General features: G+C 47.8%; 5 protein-coding genes across 5 annotated transcripts; 2 read left to right on the top strand and 3 right to left on the bottom strand.

Moving 5' to 3' along the window:
- Nucleotides 1-156: 156 nt before the first annotated feature.
- B0H18DRAFT_844143 (ribosomal protein L34) lies at nt 157-309 on the bottom strand (the record flags this gene model as incomplete). Its single annotated transcript, XM_048039530.1, has 1 exon — nt 157-309. A coding segment is annotated over one exon (153 nt), but the record flags the coding sequence as incomplete, so codon positions are not given.
- Nucleotides 310-664: 355 nt separating this feature from the next.
- On the top strand, nt 665-5,426 carry B0H18DRAFT_975714 (uncharacterized protein). Its single transcript, XM_048044098.1, has 10 exons — nt 665-1,407; nt 1,604-3,023; nt 3,071-3,544; nt 3,598-3,804; nt 3,859-4,073; nt 4,126-4,234; nt 4,289-4,417; nt 4,470-4,538; nt 4,587-4,643; nt 4,694-5,426. Exons 1-10 carry the CDS (start codon nt 827-829, stop codon nt 5,030-5,032), a joined length of 3,600 nt encoding a protein of 1,199 aa, XP_047899070.1. The 5' UTR covers nt 665-826; the 3' UTR covers nt 5,033-5,426.
- A 4,116-nt stretch (nt 5,427-9,542) lies between these two features.
- B0H18DRAFT_1092169 (uncharacterized protein) lies at nt 9,543-12,593 on the top strand (the record flags this gene model as incomplete). Its single annotated transcript, XM_048032315.1, has 14 exons — nt 9,543-9,835; nt 9,986-10,064; nt 10,089-10,145; nt 10,251-10,318; nt 10,370-10,420; nt 10,499-10,598; nt 10,623-10,835; nt 10,856-10,896; nt 10,926-11,024; nt 11,084-11,378; nt 11,403-11,507; nt 11,529-11,731; nt 11,986-12,001; nt 12,343-12,593. The coding sequence occupies 14 exons, from the start codon at nt 9,543-9,545 to the stop codon at nt 12,451-12,453; spliced, it is 1,731 nt and encodes a 576-aa protein (XP_047899069.1). The 3' UTR covers nt 12,454-12,593.
- A 424-nt stretch (nt 12,594-13,017) lies between these two features.
- B0H18DRAFT_950987 (uncharacterized protein) lies at nt 13,018-13,623 on the bottom strand (the record flags this gene model as incomplete). Its single annotated transcript, XM_048041999.1, has 1 exon — nt 13,018-13,623. One exon carries the CDS (start codon nt 13,621-13,623, stop codon nt 13,018-13,020), a length of 606 nt encoding a protein of 201 aa, XP_047899068.1.
- A 2,101-nt stretch (nt 13,624-15,724) lies between these two features.
- B0H18DRAFT_950986 (uncharacterized protein) lies at nt 15,725-18,642 on the bottom strand (the record flags this gene model as incomplete). Its single annotated transcript, XM_048041998.1, has 15 exons — nt 15,725-15,974; nt 16,025-16,117; nt 16,168-16,238; nt 16,294-16,446; nt 16,498-16,753; nt 16,849-16,907; nt 17,164-17,270; nt 17,396-17,462; nt 17,486-17,535; nt 17,589-17,645; nt 17,691-17,764; nt 18,279-18,300; nt 18,340-18,375; nt 18,431-18,513; nt 18,611-18,642. The coding sequence occupies 15 exons, from the start codon at nt 18,640-18,642 to the stop codon at nt 15,725-15,727; spliced, it is 1,410 nt and encodes a 469-aa protein (XP_047899067.1).
- Between the last annotated feature and the right edge of the window lie 2,850 nt (nt 18,643-21,492).

The raw sequence follows: 21,492 nt of genomic DNA, 5'->3' as shown, positions 1-21,492 counted from the left end.
CGTGTACACTCTGCTATCCGTTGTTTTGCATGTATGAGTCCAAGACCGTCTATCGATGTCAAGATTTCAATCCTTGAGCAAATCTCAGATACGACGCAATGAATGTATCGCACCTATGTGAACCTCGCGAGGCGACCAACCGCCGCTTCTCTGACCTCAATGCGAGAGATACAAGCGCCCCTTTGCCTTACGCCGAGCCAAGACCTTCCGACCATTTAGGCTCCTCTTCCGGGCAAGAAAACCGTGCTTGCGCTTTCTCTTCCGCTGCGAGGGCTGATACTCCGTTCCTCGCGATCCGTAGCGGACTTGCTGCAAGGCATGAAGAACGGGAGAGGGAGCGGATAGGCTCGGGACGAGCTGCAAACGACCGAGGATGCGGTTGCTGTTGAGCAAGGTCGGTACTGTGCGTGGTAGCACCGTGGTGAGAATGGGGCGAAAGGATGCTGGCTGTGAGGGAAGGGATGACAGTGTTGGGGGGCGCGCCAACAGGCGGGAGAGCTGGAAAGGTATGCGAGGCATGGCTGCCGGTGGGATATGACGGTCCGCGAGGACGGCTGAGGAGGATGCGCCGCGCGATGGGTGGACGCTGTAGGCGACGGCGAGCTGGAGGAGCTGAGCAGCGAGCAGGCTTGGACGCGAGCCGTGCGATGAACGACCGGGGGCCCATCGCGCGACCCCGGCCACTCCGGCGGGCGATCGCAGAGTGACGGAAGTCGTTAGACTGGACGAGCTTCTGGCAGTGGGAGCGTCTGGGAGGAGCAGCACTTGTCTGTTCTGTTCTGCGGCTCGTACGCATCCGACTGCCGTCTCTCCTTCCCTCTCCACCATGTCTATACCCACCCCAGGCAGGGGCCGTTTCTCCGGGATCCCGACGCCAGGAAAGAGCGCCATTCCAACCCCAGGCAGGTCCCGTTCTGCATCCACGACCCAGCAGCAACCGCACACACAAGACGACGACTACGTCTCCAGGGCCTTCGCCGACGCGATCAAGGCCAACGATCCTGCTCAGCACCGCTCTAGTCGCGCGAGCGATGTTTCCAACGCGTCTCTGTCCGTCTCTTCCGCGTCTCAATCCTCGCTCAGCGGTCGTCAGTCCGTAAACGGCAGATCCTCCTCCGCAGCTTCTTCCTCCTCGGCTGTAAGCCCCGTGCCCCCTCGTACCCCGGCGTCGGGCTCCAGGAACTCTGTCGCGCGACCCGCCAGCCGCCAATCCGATGTATTTGCACGCAGCTCCAGCCGCGCGGGCAGAGCGTTCGAGGTAGGCGACAATGTCCGCATCGAGTCCCTTGGGTTCGAGGGCACGCTAAGATATCTGGGAGAAATTGATGGTAAACCTGGTCACTGGGCTGGAGTTGAGCTCAGCGGAGGCTTCGCTGGTAAGGGCAAGAACAATGGCGTCGTGAGCGGGTGAGCACTTTCGTCAGACATCTTATAATGTACCCTCCGGTTTCCCTGTCCCCCCAGTGCCTGTTTCGCTTGAACCACTTTACTTCGTGTCTACTAGTTCACGGTGTTAATTCTCGACACGGATACCCTGCATTTGTGCGGGTGTGCTGCCCTATCGCAACTTCTCTGGCTGACATTCACTTGTCTCGGCGAACAGGAAACAATACTTCGTCTGTCCTCCTTCTTGCGGAGTCTTTGTTGCGACGACCAAGCTGTCCTCTCCTACCGTAGGCTATGGAACAGTATCAAGGCCATCGTCGGTAGCATCCTCGCGCAGTGGGCGCGTCACTCCGTCTGTTGCGCAGTCCGGTAGGATGACACCATCCGCGTCCACCACCACAACCAACGGTCGCAAGACTCCCTCAATCTCCCTCGGTAGCGGACGCGTTACTCCGTCTATGAGCAATGGACGTGTAACACCGTCCGCATCAACAGGCCGCAGAACACCGGGCCTTCCTCTTCCCAAAGGTCGAGCGTCTATGTCCCAGAGCCATATGGATACGACAACGCCTGTGCGACCCGGTGCAAAGCCATCTACAGGGATGGTCACTCCAGGCTCTCGTGCTTCGAAATATGTCGGCATGACTGCGAAGCAACTGGAGACGCGGCCCCCAGTCCCCGGAAGCCCCTCTGGGAAATCGTTTGGTACCAACAGCCCAACGAGGATAGGAGGGTTTACATCTACACATCTCTCATCTCCCACGCATGCCTCGTCATCTCCTTTCAATACCCCGAAAGCACCTGGAAGTGGTCGCGCTTCTGGAATTGGGATGGGTATCCCATCGACGTCTACGACGCCCTCGAAGTCTCGACCATCCATGAACACACCCCGTGCCCGTATACCCAGTGCCATCGCTATGCCACCTCCAGCATCTCCGTCGTCTTCTGTGCGTTCAGTGTCTCTCAGTGACGCTCAGAACGAAGGCGACCCGAGTTTAGTGACGGATCTGCAGAAGAACCAGCGGAGCATAGAGGACCGGATGGCGGACATCATGGGCAACCGCATGGTTTCTCCGTCACGGCCCACTTCGTCGACATCTGCGCGCTCGAGCTCTGCTGGTGACTTCCAACTCCGTCTCGATTCGATGCAGGCCCGGCTGGACGCCCTGGATTATGAGAATCAACAACTGCGCGCAAATGCTGACTCTGCCCAGGACAATTCCAAGCGTCTCGAGGTCCTCCTGGTCGATCAAAAACATACAGCGAGTAGAATCGCCGAGTTGGAATCGCTCGTTAGGACCACGGAGCGCACCGTCAGCGAGCGAGACTCGACGATTGAAGCTCTGGAGCGCGCCGCACAGCAGATGTCTCTGAATATCGACAAAGCGAAGAACGACGCCGAAGCGCGAGTACGGGACATCCAGACGAAGCTCGACGATCGGGATGCATTAGTCGCAAACCTGAAGGAGGCTCTCCAGACGAAGGAGGGCCTTCAGAGCGAGAACGATGCCGTCTTGGGTGCCAAAGACGCAGAGATCTCGCTGCTGGAGACTCGGGTGCAGAAAGCGTACGGTGATCTCGAGGACGAACGCCGAGAACTTGGTCATCAGGTTGATGAGCTGCGCAAGGCTGGACAGGTTCGTCCTCGCGCAGGCTCTGTGACAATATCTTACAGTCCGTTCAGGAAACCATCGCCTTGTATGAAGAGCGTCTGAGTGCCGCAGACACCCGACGTTACGAGCTCGAAGACCTGGTCGCCAATCTTGAGGAACAGCTTCGGACACAGACTCAGCCTCTATCACCACTTGCGGCGCAGCGTCAGGCTGCCTCCGCTGTGGAGATCGACAACGAAAGCCTCCGCGAGCAGGTGCAGCATCTCCTGAAGCGGATAGGTATGCTCGAGGACCAACTCGAGGAGGCACACACGACATTCGATCGAGAAGAGGCAGCAGTGCGCGAGAGAGTGAAACGGTACAAGGAAAGGGAGGAGAACATGCGTAAGGAGCTGGCCGAAAGCAAGAAACAGGTGGATCAGGTTGCCAAGTCAGAAGGAGCCGCCCGGCAACGGGTGGAAGAGATGGAGGAGGCGTTGCGAGAGAACACAGTGGCCCTCGAGAATGCCCGTGCCGAGATTGAAGGCCTCAGAAATGAGATAGCGGTAGGCCATCCTTCGTATCTCATGCGACCTGAATACTGAACTATCTTGCGTAGGATTTGGAAGGTCTCACAGCCAGTAACTCTTCGGACAAGGTGGCTGAGATTGCACAGCGATCCAGTCAAGAACGCGCCCGTCTCAACGAGGAAATTGCCTCGCTCAGGCAAAAACTCACGGACCTGCAAAGCCAACACCAGCAGCCTGATGGGGACACGGGAGAGTTGTATGAGCAGAACCGCGCTCTCAAATCCACCATTGATCTCGTACGCCCCCTTCCATCATATGTGTCCAGATAACTGATGTTTGCTATCTTACAGTTGCAATCAGAATGCGACAAGCGGGAAGCGGAGCTAGTCGCCCTGCGTCAGGCCCTTGCAGATCTCGAGGTGTTGGTGGAAGAGCGTACCACCGAGCTGGAAAGTGTGCGCAAGAAGGTCAGTCGCGATACCGCTGTGAATGGCGGCGACTCCGGCAAAGTCACACCATCGAAGCACGACCTCACCAACGCTCGGGAGGAGATCACTGGCCTGAAGTGCGTTTGCTGTCACCCGCGACAATTGAAACAACTCAGATTTTCGCATTAGGCATATCGTTCAAGAGCTTCAGAAGGAAAACTCTGCGGCTGCTCAGCGAAACAAGGTCCTAGAGTCAGAGAATAAACTCTTATTGACGGAAACAGAACAGCTTCGTCAGGTGGGGGCAGTTCACTATGTGTCAGTATACTTCATTAAATGCATCTGAGCTCAGGATCTCAAGGTGCTCGAGGAGAGTGTGGAGCAGAGTATCATGCGAGAAGAACAGGCTCTGGCGTCTGGGACTGACGCTTCGGTTTCATCTGGCTCCACAGAAAGCGCAACACTACAGTGGAAATACGAAGTATGTGTCCTGCTTGACATTCGTAATTGGTGCTACAGCTCTTCTTGCATAGGCCGAGATGGAACAGCTGCGTAAGAAGCAAGCGGAGGCTGATATGAAGAGCGCTCGGACAATACATGATGTATGTCGCCCACATAGCGGCGCGGACAACGCTAACAGGCCCCTGCAGCTCAACAAGGAGATAGGAGAGCTAGAGACCCTCGTGGAATCCAAGATCTATCGCGAGGTACGATTGTGCTTATTTGGCGAAATCGTATCTGAAGTTCATCTGCACAGGATGAACTCGAACGAGAACTGGAGCGGCTCCGCGACAAAGTAGCGCGATCGCAAAGGAAAGCGTCTAAAACTTCGACTGAACCAACTACGCCAAACGCTGCTATCACCAGCGATGGCAACTTACCGAATACTAGCGTCATCGAAAACTCCCAAGATGTCTGTGAGATCTGCGAGCGCCCAGGACACGATATTTTCTCTTGCGATCTTCTCAAGGATGGTATGCCTTCTGCTGATTCAGTACGATCCAGTACTGCTGTCCTGGAGGAGTTATACTGCGAGGACTGTGAAGGAAGGGGCCACACTGCTGCAAATTGCCCACACTCATTGGATGTCTTCTGAACATGGCAAGCCATCCTTGTTTGTATCCACTATCATTAGTTGATAATCTCGCTCAAACTGTTTTGAATATTGTAGCTGGTGTTATCAATAGCCTCTGGCCTGATTTTTGTAATGGCTCCAATTCACACTCACTATACCCCTTACTCTTTACCTGCATGTAACTTGGCTATCAATGTCAGTCATCCCTACTGTGATCATCAAGGAATTAAATGTTCATGAAATCAGATCACTTTACACAACTGTAGCAATAGGATACACTACTATAGAAGCAGCTGATTTGGCAGTATTTGCCTGCTGCCTACAGATTGTTGTGCCATAAAGGAACTACAGCTCACCTGATTGGGTGATGATGTCACAAAGATGCTTTTGCGACAGCAAGATGCTTCCATGGTTGTTCAGAGATGGGCATTGTCTCTTCATCAGCAAATACCTAGATAGCCTAAGCCATCTATAGAAGAGGCCATGTGCTCTATTTCTGATTTTGGATGTCTTGAACATGAGTATATTAAGGCACCTGAAGCTGGTGTGAGAGACTACATTTCACCTCAAGAAGTGCACTTTATCCTTACTGTACCATAGTTTATGTAGTTGAATTACACTAAAGGTCTACAAGTTCAGCTAAGCAAATAATACAATTTGATACTACTAGTACTGTACAAGGCTCCAAGTATAACCACTTTCACATATAACCACTTTGCATGTGTATGTATTTTACAATCCCTGAGGTACAAAGGTATCATTCTTATGATGGACAGGCCTGAAACACTTCCAGTGGTGCCTGATGTGGCAGTTTCTTCCCACAGGTACAGTCATTTGCCCCCAGCTTACCATGTATAGTTAACATTTGTTATGGTCAGTTATCAGAGTTCAAAATTTTCAGACTCCCAGATGACATGACTTGCACCAACACCACCAAACAAATGCTGGGTCCAAGAAACACTTCCAGTCTAGGTATTTCTGTTTGGTGTTCTGTTGATTAGAGTAGTATTATTAGAGAGGACTTGAATAGTACTATACGAGACGTGAGACATGAGCTAAGTAATGGGAAACATTGCAATGGGAGAGTGGGGTAGACCACCGCGTGATCTTCGAGAGTATCAGGGGTGAGAGAGATGAGTGTAAGTAGTAACAAGTGCAGGGTGCAGCCTGCCAGACCCAAAACAAACCACTGGGACCTGTGGGTACGGATGAGCTGTGAGGGTAGGCAAGACAACTGCAGCCACTTCATAGTGTGATCCTTCACAGGTTGTGGGAGGAGGCATGTTGAGCCAATGAACTGAAAGGGGAATGCACTTGCCTGAGAGCTGGGAAGCAAGTGGTGAGAAAAGTGGAGAGGGAGGGATGGGTGAGTGAAAAAATGACCAAGGATGAAATCAAAGCTCTAGGGTGCTTCATTGGAGTTCAGACGTGGGCGTGCAAAGAGAGAGTGATGCATACCTAAGCCCTGACTTCCTTACCTAGACTAAGCCCTGCTTGTTCTTGGCCAACTGTACCTGAGCTGCCCTGTCACCATGTCTGGGACATTATGCACTGTCTCAAAACACTGAACAAAAGTACTACTTTACTAGTGGGAGATTGTTGTATCATGGAATCTGTCTAGGGACTGTTAGTAACTCAATAATGACAATGATCACAAACAATTGTATCATTTGGGCTGAGTAAGTCATACTTCCCTACAAATTGATACTACATTGGCCTAGACCTGTCACTGTTAGAGTCTGTTCATGTCAACCATGCTGATTTTGGTACACTCATGATACCCCCTCTTCATGAATTGTGGCTCATGCTATGAGAAAACAGTAAGTCACACATTCTCAATGCAGTATACTGGAATGATCAACTGCATTCCTCTCCTCATCCCTTATCCTGACATCACTCCATGTTACTGTCAATCCAGGTATATGTAGCAATCTGCTAAATGCATTAGGTGGGCACCTACTGTTCAAAAGGTGCCTCACAATTTACCCTAAGGAGTCCACATTGCTAACAAATGAGGGCATCCACAGGTTATCAAAGCTATGTTACTTCCAAAATTCTCTAACTTGCTGGGGAGTGGGCCATGCATGGCAATACGATCCCAGTTGTATTCAAGTTGTCTGTCTTCTAGCTCATGAAATCATTGCTTGAATCTCACTTATCAAATGCATTGATATATACTAGTCTGTCAGGCTAACCATGCTTTACCAAGCAGTTGTCAAACCGTGACAATAACAATAACCTCACATGAGTCACACAGGCCAAGTGGAAATCATCAGGCAGTATTATAGTAGTCACAGAGGTACTTGCTCACCATCCTCATTGCAATGACACAAGACACAAGAGCATTGAATCCTGAATATTGAGTATCCTAGAGAATTCATAATGTGCATATTTTTTGATCATAAATCTTTATTGATCATAGATAGCTATGCCAATATCTCCACACAGTCATTAACCAATGATATGTGTGGTTGCAGACTTGTTCTTGCACAACTGTAGCTGAGCTGCCCTGTTTCACCATGTTTGGGACATTATGTACTGTCTCAAAACTCTGAACAATAATACTCCTTTACTATTGGGAGAGTGGCTCTACTATTTTCCCCAGCAACTGCCTTATGTAGCACCCTGAACCAATGAGTATAGGAATGTATACTGTTCTGATTGTCCTTTGATACAAGCACAGAGCAGACAAACACAATGATGGAGAAAGTCACAAATGCCTATAGCTATGGAAAGATGCAATTTGTGTCACATAAACACTGATATAACCCATGTGTTCATGAGCAGGAGCATCAGCAACTCTTGATGCCTCACAATAGCACTACAAGAATGGGACACAGTACATATATAATGCATGTATGCTGGTTATGATTCACCATATGCCAGTTGCTTGAAGTGATGCAATCATGTACTCTGAATATACCATCATTTCTACAGTATTTACTGGGCCCACAAAGCATTGCCCAATGTGGTATTCCCAATTGGGAGGGCACCTACCATATGTAGTAATCCTGATTCAAGTGGTGTGATAGCTCCTGCTTCACAGACCCTCCCATGATTTCCCTAGCCTTCATAGTTCCTTATGCATGGAACAAAGCATGAACATGTGCAGGATATTCATTCTGAGGCCACATAACCTCCTTGTGTAGGCTCAGAAAAGCCCCAAACACCCCAGAAAATCAGTGAGGTACTATATATGTGGTAATTGTGCTCACCCAAAGCTCTGGCAGCACTTTGCAACATAAGTACCATACTCTTGTATGGGACCACAGTTCATTCATATGAAAGGGTGCAAGACTCTTGCAAACTGCCTGCTGCTGTGCAAGAAAAAGTTGATGATAAAATTCTTATTTACAGGTTCTTGCTCTCCATTGAATATCCATAATCATGACTGTGACATATCACTCAGGTCATGAATCAGGAAACTTTGACAGTAACATAGCTTTGATAATCTGTGGATGCCCTCATTTGTTAGTAATGTGAACTCCTCAGTATAAATTATGGAGCAACAACATCAGGTTCCCACCTAATGCATTTAGCCAGAATGTTGTTACCTATATCTGTATTGACAGTAACATGCTATGGAATGATGTCAGGCTATGGGATGAGGAGAGGAATGCAGATGAGCACTCCTGTATACTGCATCTAGAAGTTTGCAGCTATACATGACACATGTGACTTCCTGCTTTTCCACAGCATGAGCTACATTTCATGAAAAGGCATCATGAGTGTAACAAACTCAGCATAGTTGGCCTAAACAGACTCTGACATTGGGAGGTCTAAGCCAATGTAGTATCAATTTGTAGGGAAGTATATGACCTACTCAGTTCAAATGATACAGTTAATTCTGATCATTGTCATTATTGACTTGATTAACAGTTCCTATACAAATTCCATGATACAAAAGTGTGTTGTGATTGTGAATATATATCAGACATATTGGGAGCACACACATGGCTGTGTCTAGTCATGTTGTTAAATGTGCATAACTTGCCAAACCAGATACAGTGTACTACCACTCCTTTACCCACGGGGGTTCCTTTACCCAGATGACAATGACACTACGTACTCTTCACATATCGGCCTGAAAATTTGTCTCGAGTATAATGCAATACTATTGCTCATGTCTGAACTCTCTTGAGACAAAACATTGCGTAGAACATGCATGGTGAAAGCATATACCCTTGAAAATACCCAATATGTAGTGTACCAAAGATGATCTCAGGCTATTGGGAGAGCTGTGCATGCAGTCTGTGCCAGACATTTTTTTTATGTATAGTAGATCCAATCATGTAACTACTTTCATAGGTATCACAACAACAATAGCAAACACTGGAGCCTACAGAGCATGGACAAGCTGAGAGTGACTCGAGAGTGACATGTATCGCTGGCCGCACGTGAACATGATCACGTGATGTTGTTGAACACGTGCTTGAACATGTTGACACTTCTCAATCTCACGGCTTTGCGAAGCCATACACCCGCTTCTGTGCCCGTTGCATCACCACCCTGCTCACACAAACACTCAGCCATGGGAAAGGCACTATCAGACCGCATCAAAACACAGAGGAAACACCGCATCAAGAATTGGATACTTTCCGATGCCCTTGAGGAATATACCCGAGAGCAGGGCAAGCCGGATGGGGAAAAACGACTCAGTGCACGCGCGGTGGCAGAGAAGCATGGCCTGAAGAGCCACAAGACATTGATCAGTCATTACAAGGGACAACAAACAATGAGTGCATTCAATGAGGCTAAACAAAAACTGACTCCTGCAGAGGAAGCAGTCCTCATGGGTTTCTTACTCGAGTCAGCCGACCACGGGTTTCCATTGGATTGCCCCAACATTCATAAACATGTAAATGCTATCTTGCATGCAAAGCATGGACTCGAGGGTTTCGAGGAGGTTGGCAAAGGATGGGTGGGCTGATTTCTGACTTGGCATGAACACGAGCTTCAGACGCACTGGAGCAGGCCATTAGCCACAGAGAGGGCACGGGCACTCAATCCCGAGAATGTCAAAAGTTGGTTTGAGCTCGTGGAGAAGTGGCTTGTTGGCCTGGGCATATGAGCCGAGGACATCTATGGCATGGACAAGAGTGGCTTCCCACCCTCCGATCAGGGGAGGCGGAAGGTCATCGGTCGGCGAGGGACAAAAGTCCAACATAATCAAGGGAACAGTGATTGGGAGAATGTCACCGCGCTCATCACTATCTGTGCTGATGGTACTACATTGAAGCCGACGATCATCTTCAAAGCCAAGAAGTTCCAGTCTTCTTGGCAACAGAACAATGTCAGTGGTGCATCGTGTGTATACCTAATTTTGATGGTACATGAACTATATTCACTGTTTTCTAGTTTCTGTCACTCCGAGAATGGCTGGACAGATGGCGAGATTGCTATGTCATGGTTTGTCAAAGACTTCGATGCACAGACAAAGGACAAAGCAGCCAGACGGCCATGAGTACTCATTGTCGATGGTCATAGTTCCCACTACATGAGCAAAATACTCAATTATGCCATCCAAAACAACATCATTATCCTCGCCTACCCTCCACACTGCACCCATGCATTACAAGGCCTTGATGTCATGTGTTTTGCACGGATGAAGGAGATCTGGAAGGAGGAGATCAGGCGGTTTGAGGAACACCACAAACACGGTGTCAAGAAGGGCGACTTCACTGAGACATTCGGGAAGGCATTTGTACAGGCCTTCACGCCGGAGACTGTCCGTTCGGCATTCGAGAAGATGGGTATTCACCCGTTTAATCCCGAGGTCATCTCGCCTGATCAGATGAAGCCGAGTATGCAACATCGACACAGGGTGCCTTCCCGCTTGCCCAGATGAGTCCTGTCCGTACAGTGATGCAATCTTGGCGCAGAGAGTCGCTGGCTGCACATGCTGCACGCACAGACACTCCACATCATGCACCCCATTCATCCATCTCACCACAAGGCTCGCCGACGCCTGGTTCATCCATTCTTCCCAAATTGTCACACACCCCCATACACCGTCAACTGGTGCTGACTTCACATGGATCATCTCCCGACTCCAAGGTCCCATCCACAGAGCTCATCTGCCACTTTTGTCGACACTCCATCCAAGCGTGCCCGCCTGATGAGTGAAAATCTGGCAAAGTTGTCATCAGGATCATTCCTCATATCAAGGACACCTCTTACCTCCTCGCAGACGATCACACCACCCATTTTTGGCAAGGTGCCAAGGCTGCCAGAGCCCAACTGGAGCCTGCTATCAACCCCATTAGCAGATCCATCCAAAGCAGAGATGCAAGACAGGATCAAATGCCTCACTGAAAGCCTCCGCCTTGTGTGCGAGACAGCTTTGGAAGCTGCACAAGCCCAGCTTGTTATCCAAGATCTCTATGCACAGAAGCTCAATCAGGCGCTCCATACAAAAGAAAACAAGGGAAAGACAGACCGTGCTGTCTTGTTCGAAGATAGGAAGGGTCGCCATCTCACCAATCGCGAGTTCATAGTGAAAGTCGATGCAATCAAGGAGGGCCGGATGGAGGAGGCGGCAGCAAAGGTACAGCGCGCTAACATGCACAAGACGAAGAAGACAGAGACCACAATCTTGCAGGAGAGATGGAAGCAGTTGTGCGAGGAGCATGCACACACGAGGGATGCTTGGGAGAAGGAATGTGAGAGGTTACAAGCTGAGGGGGTGGCAAAGAAGCATCTTCCAAAAGCACCCAAAAAGTGTTGAACTTCGACTATTTTGGGTGTTACACTACGGGATAGGACTTATCCTTTACCCGTTATGGACTTATGTTCTTCGTTGCTACATATTACATACATTTCTTACGGACTTGATCCAGACCTGTAGCACATGATCTGTTCTAGACTTGTACGGAACATTCCACTACCTTCCAGTACTTTCCAGGATGTTCCAGCACGTTCCTTGATGACATCACCATGACATCACTATGATATCATGTTCTAGGACTGTCCAGATTCCCTTCCGGTCCTGTCCAGTCCTTTCCAGTACATTCTATCCATGGTGCAATCATCGCATCATTGCTCATTGCACCATTACGATGTCATGCTATTACGCTTACTGTACGATCATGTGATGGCTCTCTCATGTGTATATATACTGGGCTGGATGCCCCTGTAATGTAACGATCTCTCCTCTCGTTCTACGCCTCTCTGAGTCTTCCCTCTCAGTAGCTTTGAGATCTGTTGTAAGTCCTCCATTCTAACAGTCCCTTGTTTGCTTCTTTGTAGTCTTGCCTTCAGCTACGCCACATCACTCCTTGTTCAACAAAAAGCTGCGGAAGCCAAAGAGCCTTGCAGATATTGCTGAACAGCAAGTTGATGGTAGTGCTGCTGTTGACGAGGCGAGGGAACAAGCAGGGGAAGTGGAGGAAGACGTAGACAAGGAGATCGATGGCGAGGAGTCGTTGGAGAGTGACGGCTAGACGCCAGAAGCGATACTACATATGGTATAAGTCACACCATCGTCACGCTGGGTAAAGGTCCGATTCACATTACACATTGTTACCTTCCCCTGATTGCAGTACTGTACTACAGTGACACACTCTGTGGTCTCAAATCTCGGTGAGTGTACTCTGAGTACTACCAAAGACATTTTGTGATGGTATTTTCGTGACCACCGTGGATGGGGGCGATAGCGGTTGAATATATTGATTGTCTGGGTAAAGGAGTGGTAGTACACTGTATGTACTGCATATTTCAATATCACACTGTCTCAATCCTCAAACATAAAAAATTGTGCTCTCAACAGTCATGTGCACTGTGGGAAAAACCTGCCACATTGGGCTCCATGCTAAGTGTTACATTTCCTCCAGTCATAAGAACAATTCCTTCGTACCTCAGGGATCATAACAAGACAAACAACAATGAGGAATTGGTCCGAGGTGGAGGGCAAGGGAAGCTCACAGAGATGGAGACTGACACCTCCCATCTTGACAATCTCCCATGTTCTGGGAGAACAACATGGGCAGCCACCCATTCCACGAGCACTAGGAGGGGATGTGGGCCAATCTTCCTCCAAAGGGCCCCACAAGGGCCTTGGCCTGAAAGGCAGAGCTGTTGTGGTTATCTTTGGCCACAAAGTCCAACTGGAGTGTCTTGTCCCGCTCGAGCTGATTGAAATGGGCCCCCAGGAGAGCAGTAACCAGATGTGCTGCATTGTCTGGGCCAGCCGTTTTGACCAACCCCATGGATTTGCCACCAAAAACAAGCTTCCACTGAAGTGGAATGGGAGGCTCAGCTGCCTCCAGCATGTCCTGCCCATTTGTCAGAAGGACACTGGCAAGGAGGGCATAAGATAAGGGACATGCCTTTATGGAGCCTGCAAATGCAGGCCCCTTTGTGGTGATTGGAGGCCCTCCACCTCCTGCAAGTGTGCAGAAATACAGGGCCTCAAGTTGGCTGCCAGCCTCATACCCCTCACTTGTGAAGAACACACTGACATTGTCAGCACAGTTGCTGATGAGGCCATCAGCAACAGTAGAACAAACCAGAGGAAGCTTTGATGACAGAGAAACCTTGGTGAGCTCAGGCTCCAAGGTCTGGATCTCCACAGTATAGAGTTTGGCTTTTGCCATCAGTATCTCAGAACACATATGGGATGAGAGGAAGGGGACAGCACACCTTCAAGCAAAGCTTTGAAGTACTGGCTACAGCCCCCCTCTATCACCAAAGAACAGAAGAATGGTGGGAGCTGTTCCGGGGTCTGCCAAAGGTAGTATTGCCTGATACACAAAGGCCTGAGGGGAACCCAGCAAAGCTCAGAGCATCCATGCAGATGTGAAACCCTGGTGTTTGACACCCCAGTCTAATAGCTGCAAGTTGGGGGCGAGACACCACGTGTCAGCACTGATTTTCCAGAGCTAATATGTGAAGGATAGTTTTGCTTCCCAGTGTGCATCCAGTGGGGGCATATTGAATCCTACAGAGATCAAGCTCTAACTCAGGAAGCAACATATGTACTGGATACAATTTCATGCTGTCTGAATCCTCAAACATCCAACATTATGCTCTCATTCTGAGCAAATCACTCCAAGATATTATAGAGTGGCTACAGGTACCACCCAATGTGGTACTGTATCTTGAAAGCTGACTGGCAGCCTTGATGCACCTGTACACAGGGAAATATTGGCTTCATATGATGTCACAGTACTCTAGAATAGCTGCACCGGGGTCCTCCAATTTACTGGGGATTTATGCGATTTTTCTGGGCCCAAATCAGTAGCTTTTGTCCTCAGAATGAATATTCTGTGCATTTTGACCGCATTTTTGCAGTCACATGACCAATGTGCCATTTCTGGTCAAAAGGTCCAATCCACGGGGAGAGCCGTTGCGTGCAACGCGCAATGTCATGCAAGTTGCGGTGTGGCTTGCCTCATCGGGCTCAATGGCGGTACGGAACACAGTTGGTATATACATATTGGCAATCATAACACCAGACCACTGTGCACTATGCTCCAGCTGGATATACACCCTACGATTAGAGCTAATGCGACCACAGAGTTGGGAGTGATTCACACTCAACACATCCACCACATGCTGCCTATGTAATTTCTCAGGCAATGCATTGTGATTCACTCGGTGCCCGCAATTGCAATTTGGCCAAAAAGATGCCATGCAAGGCCCTTCTTGCATAGGAAATAGCATGCATTCTCGCCATTCAATGGGTCTATATCTTCAAGTTGAACAGGCTCACCACAAGTGGACTGTATGGGGATGTGGCCACAGCACCTCATCACATGTCCTTATTTGGCAAGTCATCTGTTGACAGTGATCTAAGTAGGCTATGCACAAGACACATTGACAGCAGCCTGCTGTATTTACGAGTACCACCTATTCCTCATTTTGTAACTATAGCATCCCAAATGTCATAGCCGCACGGAGGTGGGACTAGTTCATAGGCAACATATGTAGGTTACTTACCTGCAGTGGATGCATGTCACAGCGCGACTAAGTGCATCAGGAAAAATCGGATTTGCTTTCAGGACTTTCAAGGATGAAAAGGTAAACCAAGGCACAAAGACAACCTCCCTTCTTTATTTACGTTCAAAGTCTCAAAAAGTCTTTGTAGCCTTGCATGGTGGCCAGATACATTGAGCACATCCTATGCTTTATTACAATAGATTCTTGACTGTCTTTGGATATTTGTCCACACATTCAAGACACATAATGCCTCAATGGCATGTAGCACTTTCATGTCTTTTTGCACAATGATTCACTTGATTGACTTTTATGACAGACAGTTCTTTTGTGTCTTAGGTTGTGCAAATCATAGTGGCTTTGGGCTGATACTAATACAACAGTACAGATGGACTACTATACAGGATATCACTACTACACTCCAAAATACACACCGCGTGAGGCGAGACAGATGGCAGAAGCAGAAGAAACGTTGATGTCGACTGAGATATGTACTCTAGTAGTCCAAGGGAGTGTTGATGGATTGGTAGGATATATGCCTAGGAACAGTCTTCAGTGGTGCATAACCCAGATACTACGTACAGTACTCACCTTGGAACTCATACGCACGAACTGTAGAACACTATGGCACTCACTAAGTGGACGAGCCCCCCTCACTGTCTCCTCCTTCCTTACCATCACCCTGCCTATGTATGACCTTCGCCGACCGGATCCCGTTCATCTGCAGGAGAAGGTTAATGAACATCAATATACTACCATGTCTTCTAATATCATACCTCAGGCTTGCAGCTCGTCAACCTCGCTGTCCTTCTCTTGCTCAGTGGTCCGCGCTGACTTCGCAGCGGCTCTTGAAGAGGACAGTTTCACCGAGGACAGTTTTGCTGTGGTTGGACGCAATGTTGATGGCCCACTGGCAGGTCTGGATGGTGATGCCGGCTTCGCGGCCTGTTGCAAAGTTGTCCAGTCCATGAAGTTCTCGTCTGGCTCGTCGTCCGACTGATTGCTGGTGATGCTGTCGACACGCTGACTGCAGATCATTCTTGATCAGTGGCTCTTTTCTGAACGCAACTGACTCACCTGATACGGCCCCAAATGTACGTCTTGAGGTCGTGGTAGTAGTCAGGCGTGTTCTCTTGCATGGCCTCCAGTATAGTCATGAGACTATCCCACCTAGGCTCACAGTCGTCAGTGAGTTAAGTTGAGAGACGGCGACTACATACTTTGGAGCAAACTGCCTGTTTGTGAACATAATCTGAGTTGAGCTAATGGCTTCCTTGAGCCCAAGCTCGATCTGATTCCAGCAACTGGTTAGCAATATACTGAAGAGAAATACTGTGTCCACTCACCGAGTTGCACACGAGGCAGATGAGGTTGTCGGGCACCTCACGGAAGCGATGGACTGCTTGACTGGCACCACCGTTCCCCACGAACCATTGCTGCACTATAATTTTGGAGATCACTGGGTGGCGGAACAGCTGCTCAGGGCTCACACGGCATTTCTGGTGGGTCTCAGTGTTGTTGAGAATACAAACATGGAGCATCGGACGCACCTTAGTGTCGAGCCTGTCCTTATTCCACAAAAGCTCCATGTCCCCAAACACGAAGTTCGGGATGTCATGCTTTACACCATTCACCCGCATTGGATGGGTCTTGAGGAGCCATGTTGCGAGAGCTACACACCACTGCTTTGAGTGTATGTTCAAGCCATACGCGTGTTCAACCACAGTCTTAGCCTTCTTCTTCACCTCGTTGTGCAACTGCGCAGCCACCGCCCACACCTGACCAACCTCACTACGTAACTGAAGACTGAATACATTGAGAGACTCACCACGGTATTCACTGACATCTGCAGATGATTTCCCTTGTCACCCTCCCCCACCTGCACCTTCACATATGCCTACCTAAGTTCCTTCTCCTCCCGCGCATCCTTATTCTTGCCCTTGCATGCGTCTTTGAGAGCCTAGGCTGTAAGGTTGATGTTTGCGAGCAGGCGTGGGCTGTAGATGTTGGAGTCGCTGGTCCAGGCCGACTCGAGCGCGAGGGTGAGGTGGAGCAAGTTTTGAGCAACAATGGCAAGGGCACGGATCTTGGGAGGGAGGTCCGCTAACTTGACACGCTGGTGTTCTTGGCCCTCGCGGACTTCTTGTCCTTCCCCTGTGTGACAACCTGGCCAGGCTCAAACATTCTGTGGATGTCTAGTCAGATGGAAGACTTACCATCTCCGAGTCGTCTTCATCGATTAGCTGGTCACCGCCAACATCCTCGTCTGAGCTGTGGACACTGAGATCGTCTTCGTTGTAGGCACCATTGCTGTCGTCATCGTCTCGTTGTTGTTGTTGTTGCCATCATCATCATCATCATTGTCAGTATCCCTCAGCTGCTTGCGTGAACTGCTGGCCTTCTGGCTGCTTGCTGCCTTCTTGGCAGAAGCGGTGGTCTTTGACTTACCGATGGTCGTGTAAGAATATGTTCCGATTTTCCTGCACTTTTCCGAGCCCAAAACAAGCCAGTTTTGCTGCAGTAACAGTGTGCACTTACATCGCTTGCTAAGCGCCAAATTAAGCGCCCGCTGCCGAAGCGGAGTCGTACTGACAGGGGTGCCCAGAATAGGTGTTCTTGTTGTTTTTCACAGATTACTGACCTTGGCAAGTGATACTGGGGGATATAGGCAAATCTTGGTGTGTATATGATGCTTGTACTAGACAGTTCTTACATGTATGAGAGTGGGGGATATTAAACATACAAAACTGCCATATATGGTTAGTATCCTGCCCATTTGGGAAGTTGGCCATGCATGGCCTCTGCAGGACTGGATAACTAGCAGAAAAATCAGAACAAAATCAGATGGTACTATGGATTCATATTAAGTTGACTGTTGAGGCTCCCATATGGCAGAAAAATATGATAATGCAGAGTGACCCATGCATATCCTGATACAAGCCACTCTTTCAGTGATCTTGGTCCATCTTGTAAGCACCACTATCACCTGGAATTCTCAGGGACTGGCAACTCCAGAGAGGATCCTAGGCTGTTCTGTTTAGTTCAACTGTTCAATGGGCCCCAAAAGGCAGACTGCCAAGCTGTTGGGCTGAGTTTGAATGCAAGCCACAAGCGCATTAGTGACACTGTATTTGCTGTGCTATGGTCTCCCAAAAATTCGAAAACAATTGGTAATATTCCCAGTCATATATATGATGTCAGAGAGGCAGTACATATTATGCCTTCCCATAGATTCATATAAATATGGCACCATTCACAAAGCAAAAGCAAATACATATGCCTCTGTACACACTGGTTCTATCACATTGTTTATGCTTCCTGTGATGCTTACCAACTTCCTGTGAATTGTGTGGCTATATGAGACCTGAAACATGCCATATCTGGTAACTGACCTTCCAAAAATGGAAAGTCTGAGTTACCTGCTGTGTCTGGGCTCAGAAAATGCGGATGAAACAAGAGAATATTCTGTATGATTCCACTCACCTTGTACTGCTTGCTGTAAGTATTGATTGGCTTCTGTGTAAACCCTTGGGCAGGCAATGGCATATGCAGAAAATGGTGAATACCTGTGACACAAAGGCCACAGTTAATGCTGAGTATATTCATAATATTGACTCTGTGTCACATGCGAAAATATTATGGGTTCACAGAGCTTTTTCACACTGTACTGCTCCTAGAAAGTGATAGAAAGACATTGTACAAGTTGTGTTGTGCATTTACTACTGTTGCTAGAAAATCTATAGGCTAGCAATGTCATGAAGTGGGGCCACCACATTGCCACACATAGTATATCAAAGTTTTTGATGGTCTCTGCAATGCTAGATAAATAATAGGAAATAAGATAAAATCAGACAATCCCATGACTTCATATTGTGCTGACTGTTGTAGGCTCATGCATGACAGACAGTACATCTCAGATTTGCTAATGCAGAGATCATGTATATAGCCTGATGTCAGCAGCTCTATTGTACCAGTCCAGTATAAGCATGTCTATGAAGCAGTGCCAATTATACAGTATGATGGTGCTATGCTTAGTTGTTAATTCCTCATGATGTTTTCCTGGAGCGTATCTAATGTCTGTATGCACTACCATCATCCTATTCTCATGCAATGGCCCTTGGTATGTGGAGATAGAGTAGGCAGTTCTTGACTTGTTCATATAGAATGTATTGACAATGGTGTCTGTTTGTGCAATGTCTACTAGCACTCATACTATTGCAGTGTATGCTGTGATTTCTTCCTGATGGGGCTCAGAGGGAGCCTGGAAATAATGTAGACTTGCATTGCTTACTAAGCAACAGTGAAGAACTACAATGGACTTATGAGCCAATATAAGCTGTCCTTTTATAGATCTCCAGTCAATAATATGACTTGGGGAGTGCTCTCATTTGCTGCAACTGTCTCTTTTTACATGTGATTATAGAATGTTATTTACTCATGCTGGGCCCTTTCATTTTGTATGGAAAGTGGAAAAATAACACTTTGCACCAGGGTGTGAACATGTGTGATATTTGAACAGCATTGGAAATATGTGGCAGTGTGCCTACCTACTAGCATCCATTTGGCAGTTGATCCTGGATGGTATCTGCCATGCCAGTGGAATGTCAACATGAAAAATATGGTGTCTCATCCAAATATAGTACCATTGTATGTGCACACATAATAACAAACAGTCAGCCAGAAAATGACACTGGTGATTAATTATCTTGGGAGTGTGTCTGAAGATTTAGAAATCTTCAGACTTATGACCAGAGAGCTACTAGAATACTCAACAATGACCCCATGTGCAAGTCTTAGCATGCAGGCTGTTGTTAGGGACAAGGCATTGAAAGGCTTTTTTTCCAAGAAATTTCGCATGTGTGGTCTTTGAATAGGATGAGCAGCAGTTGTTATCATTCCTGCACTTTGTTATCTTTATTTCATCTCCTTGAATGGACTTCACTGTAGTATTCACAATGCCTTCTCACCACATTCAGGCAATCTTTTTTCTCACATTGTTATGCTTTGTAGCACTTGATTGTGTATGTACTGACTGGACTATGACCAGGCTTCTAGTACTTTCCTTAGGCCCCTTGTGACCAGATGATTTGAAAGCTGTTACTGGGTGACTATTAATTCAGAATATTGATGATAATATTCCAGCTAGAAGGCAATCTATGAGTGGCTCATCAAGCTGTACACTAATTCTGAGTTTTCATAGGGCTACACCAGTGTTTCAGGATAACATCCATGTGGTGCCTCAGTTTCACAGAGCACACACTTGATGATCAGTGGCAATCATTAACACATATACCCCTGCCTTGCTTTTTCCCTACTTTTTGAGCCTTATTGTGCATCTTGAATTGCCTTGGAGAGTGCCATGGTGTACCAAGTCTTCTACTATTTTCTAGGATTCTATGAAGTATTTTACGTAGCTAAGAGGGAGGGAGTGCACTTGGGGAATTCACAAAAGGAACACTAAGAGCAAGTTCAAACATTTATCTCATCTACCACTAGTCTTGATGGCACACACCATGGTGGTGCATTGCTTAACATCATACATTAGCCCATCACTATTGGCTTAGAACTGTGGGCTGAGCTCCAATCCAGTAACATACCTTAGTATGGCCTTGTACTACCGGTCAGTGTCTGGTAAGTGTTCACTTAGGTGTACAAATGCTGAGAGCAAACTGCACAGTCAACACATCAATTCTGGAAGGGCCTTTTACAGAATTCCTTACTGGTACACTTCTCCTATGTATAATGGTTTCATTCTCCACTGTTGATTAGTTTGTACTTAGTGAAGTACTGTTAACAATCTATTGAAAGACATCCTTCTGTATCAGAAGTTCTCTCTGATCAAGGGCTAGTACTTGTACAACAGCACTGACAGCAAGTCCCAGCTGAGTTGTTGTTACTGTAGTCAACCTCCCAGATTCCCCTTCCTCAGTTTATCTAGAGGCTTATTAATTCTTTGTAACATTTCCAAGCTATTTCCTGTATCTTAATATCAACACAAATCAGTAATACTGTTCATTAGTATTCTGGTAATCATGGTAATTGACTTGGCAATTCACCAAGTAAGGAACAGATTCATGTTCTCAATGGAGAGCCTCATATGAATATGCAATTACTTACTCAATTGGGACATTCCTCATGATTGCAAACTATGATTCTCACATTCAAACAACCTCATAAATTAGCAGGCTACTCTGAATGTTTATACCATGACATGGCAACTGGATGGTGCAAAATGCAGAAGATATGTCAGTACTCTATGCAGACAATATACTAGCAGTCTTGCCAAGCTTAACTTCTGATGTGGTCAAAATTTGTTTTTTCACAAACTGACATGTATCCCAAAAGGGATTGTACTGCCAGCTATGGCCCTCTCCCCAGCAAGTAGAGTCTTATTTGGTGTACAGTACCCAGTGTAACGAATGTTTACAGGTACCGTTCGCATCTCCATGCACACATTCAGCCAGTCACTGCCACGGTAGGACCCGACATGTTCACACCCTAGGTACCAACTCTCTGCCCCACCGTACTCAGCTCATCTGTCTTCT

The sequence above is a fragment of the Fomitopsis serialis genome (assembly GCF_022376445.1).
Source record: "Fomitopsis serialis strain Sig1Antser10 chromosome Unknown B0H18scaffold_4, whole genome shotgun sequence".
In the NCBI taxonomy this organism is placed as follows: Eukaryota; Fungi; Basidiomycota; class Agaricomycetes; order Polyporales; family Fomitopsidaceae; genus Fomitopsis; species Fomitopsis serialis.
Note: the sequence above shows the minus strand (reverse complement) of the source record. Positions and strands in the feature narration are given on the sequence as shown.

Coding starts and splice junctions, on each gene's coding strand:
- B0H18DRAFT_975714 (XM_048044098.1), top strand. CDS start 827: ATGTCTATACCCACCCCAGGCAGGGGCCGTTTCTCCGGGATCCCGACG. Junction 3,545..3,597: donor GCCTCAGAAATGAGATAGCG/GTAGGCCATCCT, acceptor TATCTTGCGTAG/GATTTGGAAGGTCTCACAGC. Junction 4,644..4,693: donor AATCCAAGATCTATCGCGAG/GTACGATTGTGC, acceptor TCATCTGCACAG/GATGAACTCGAACGAGAACT.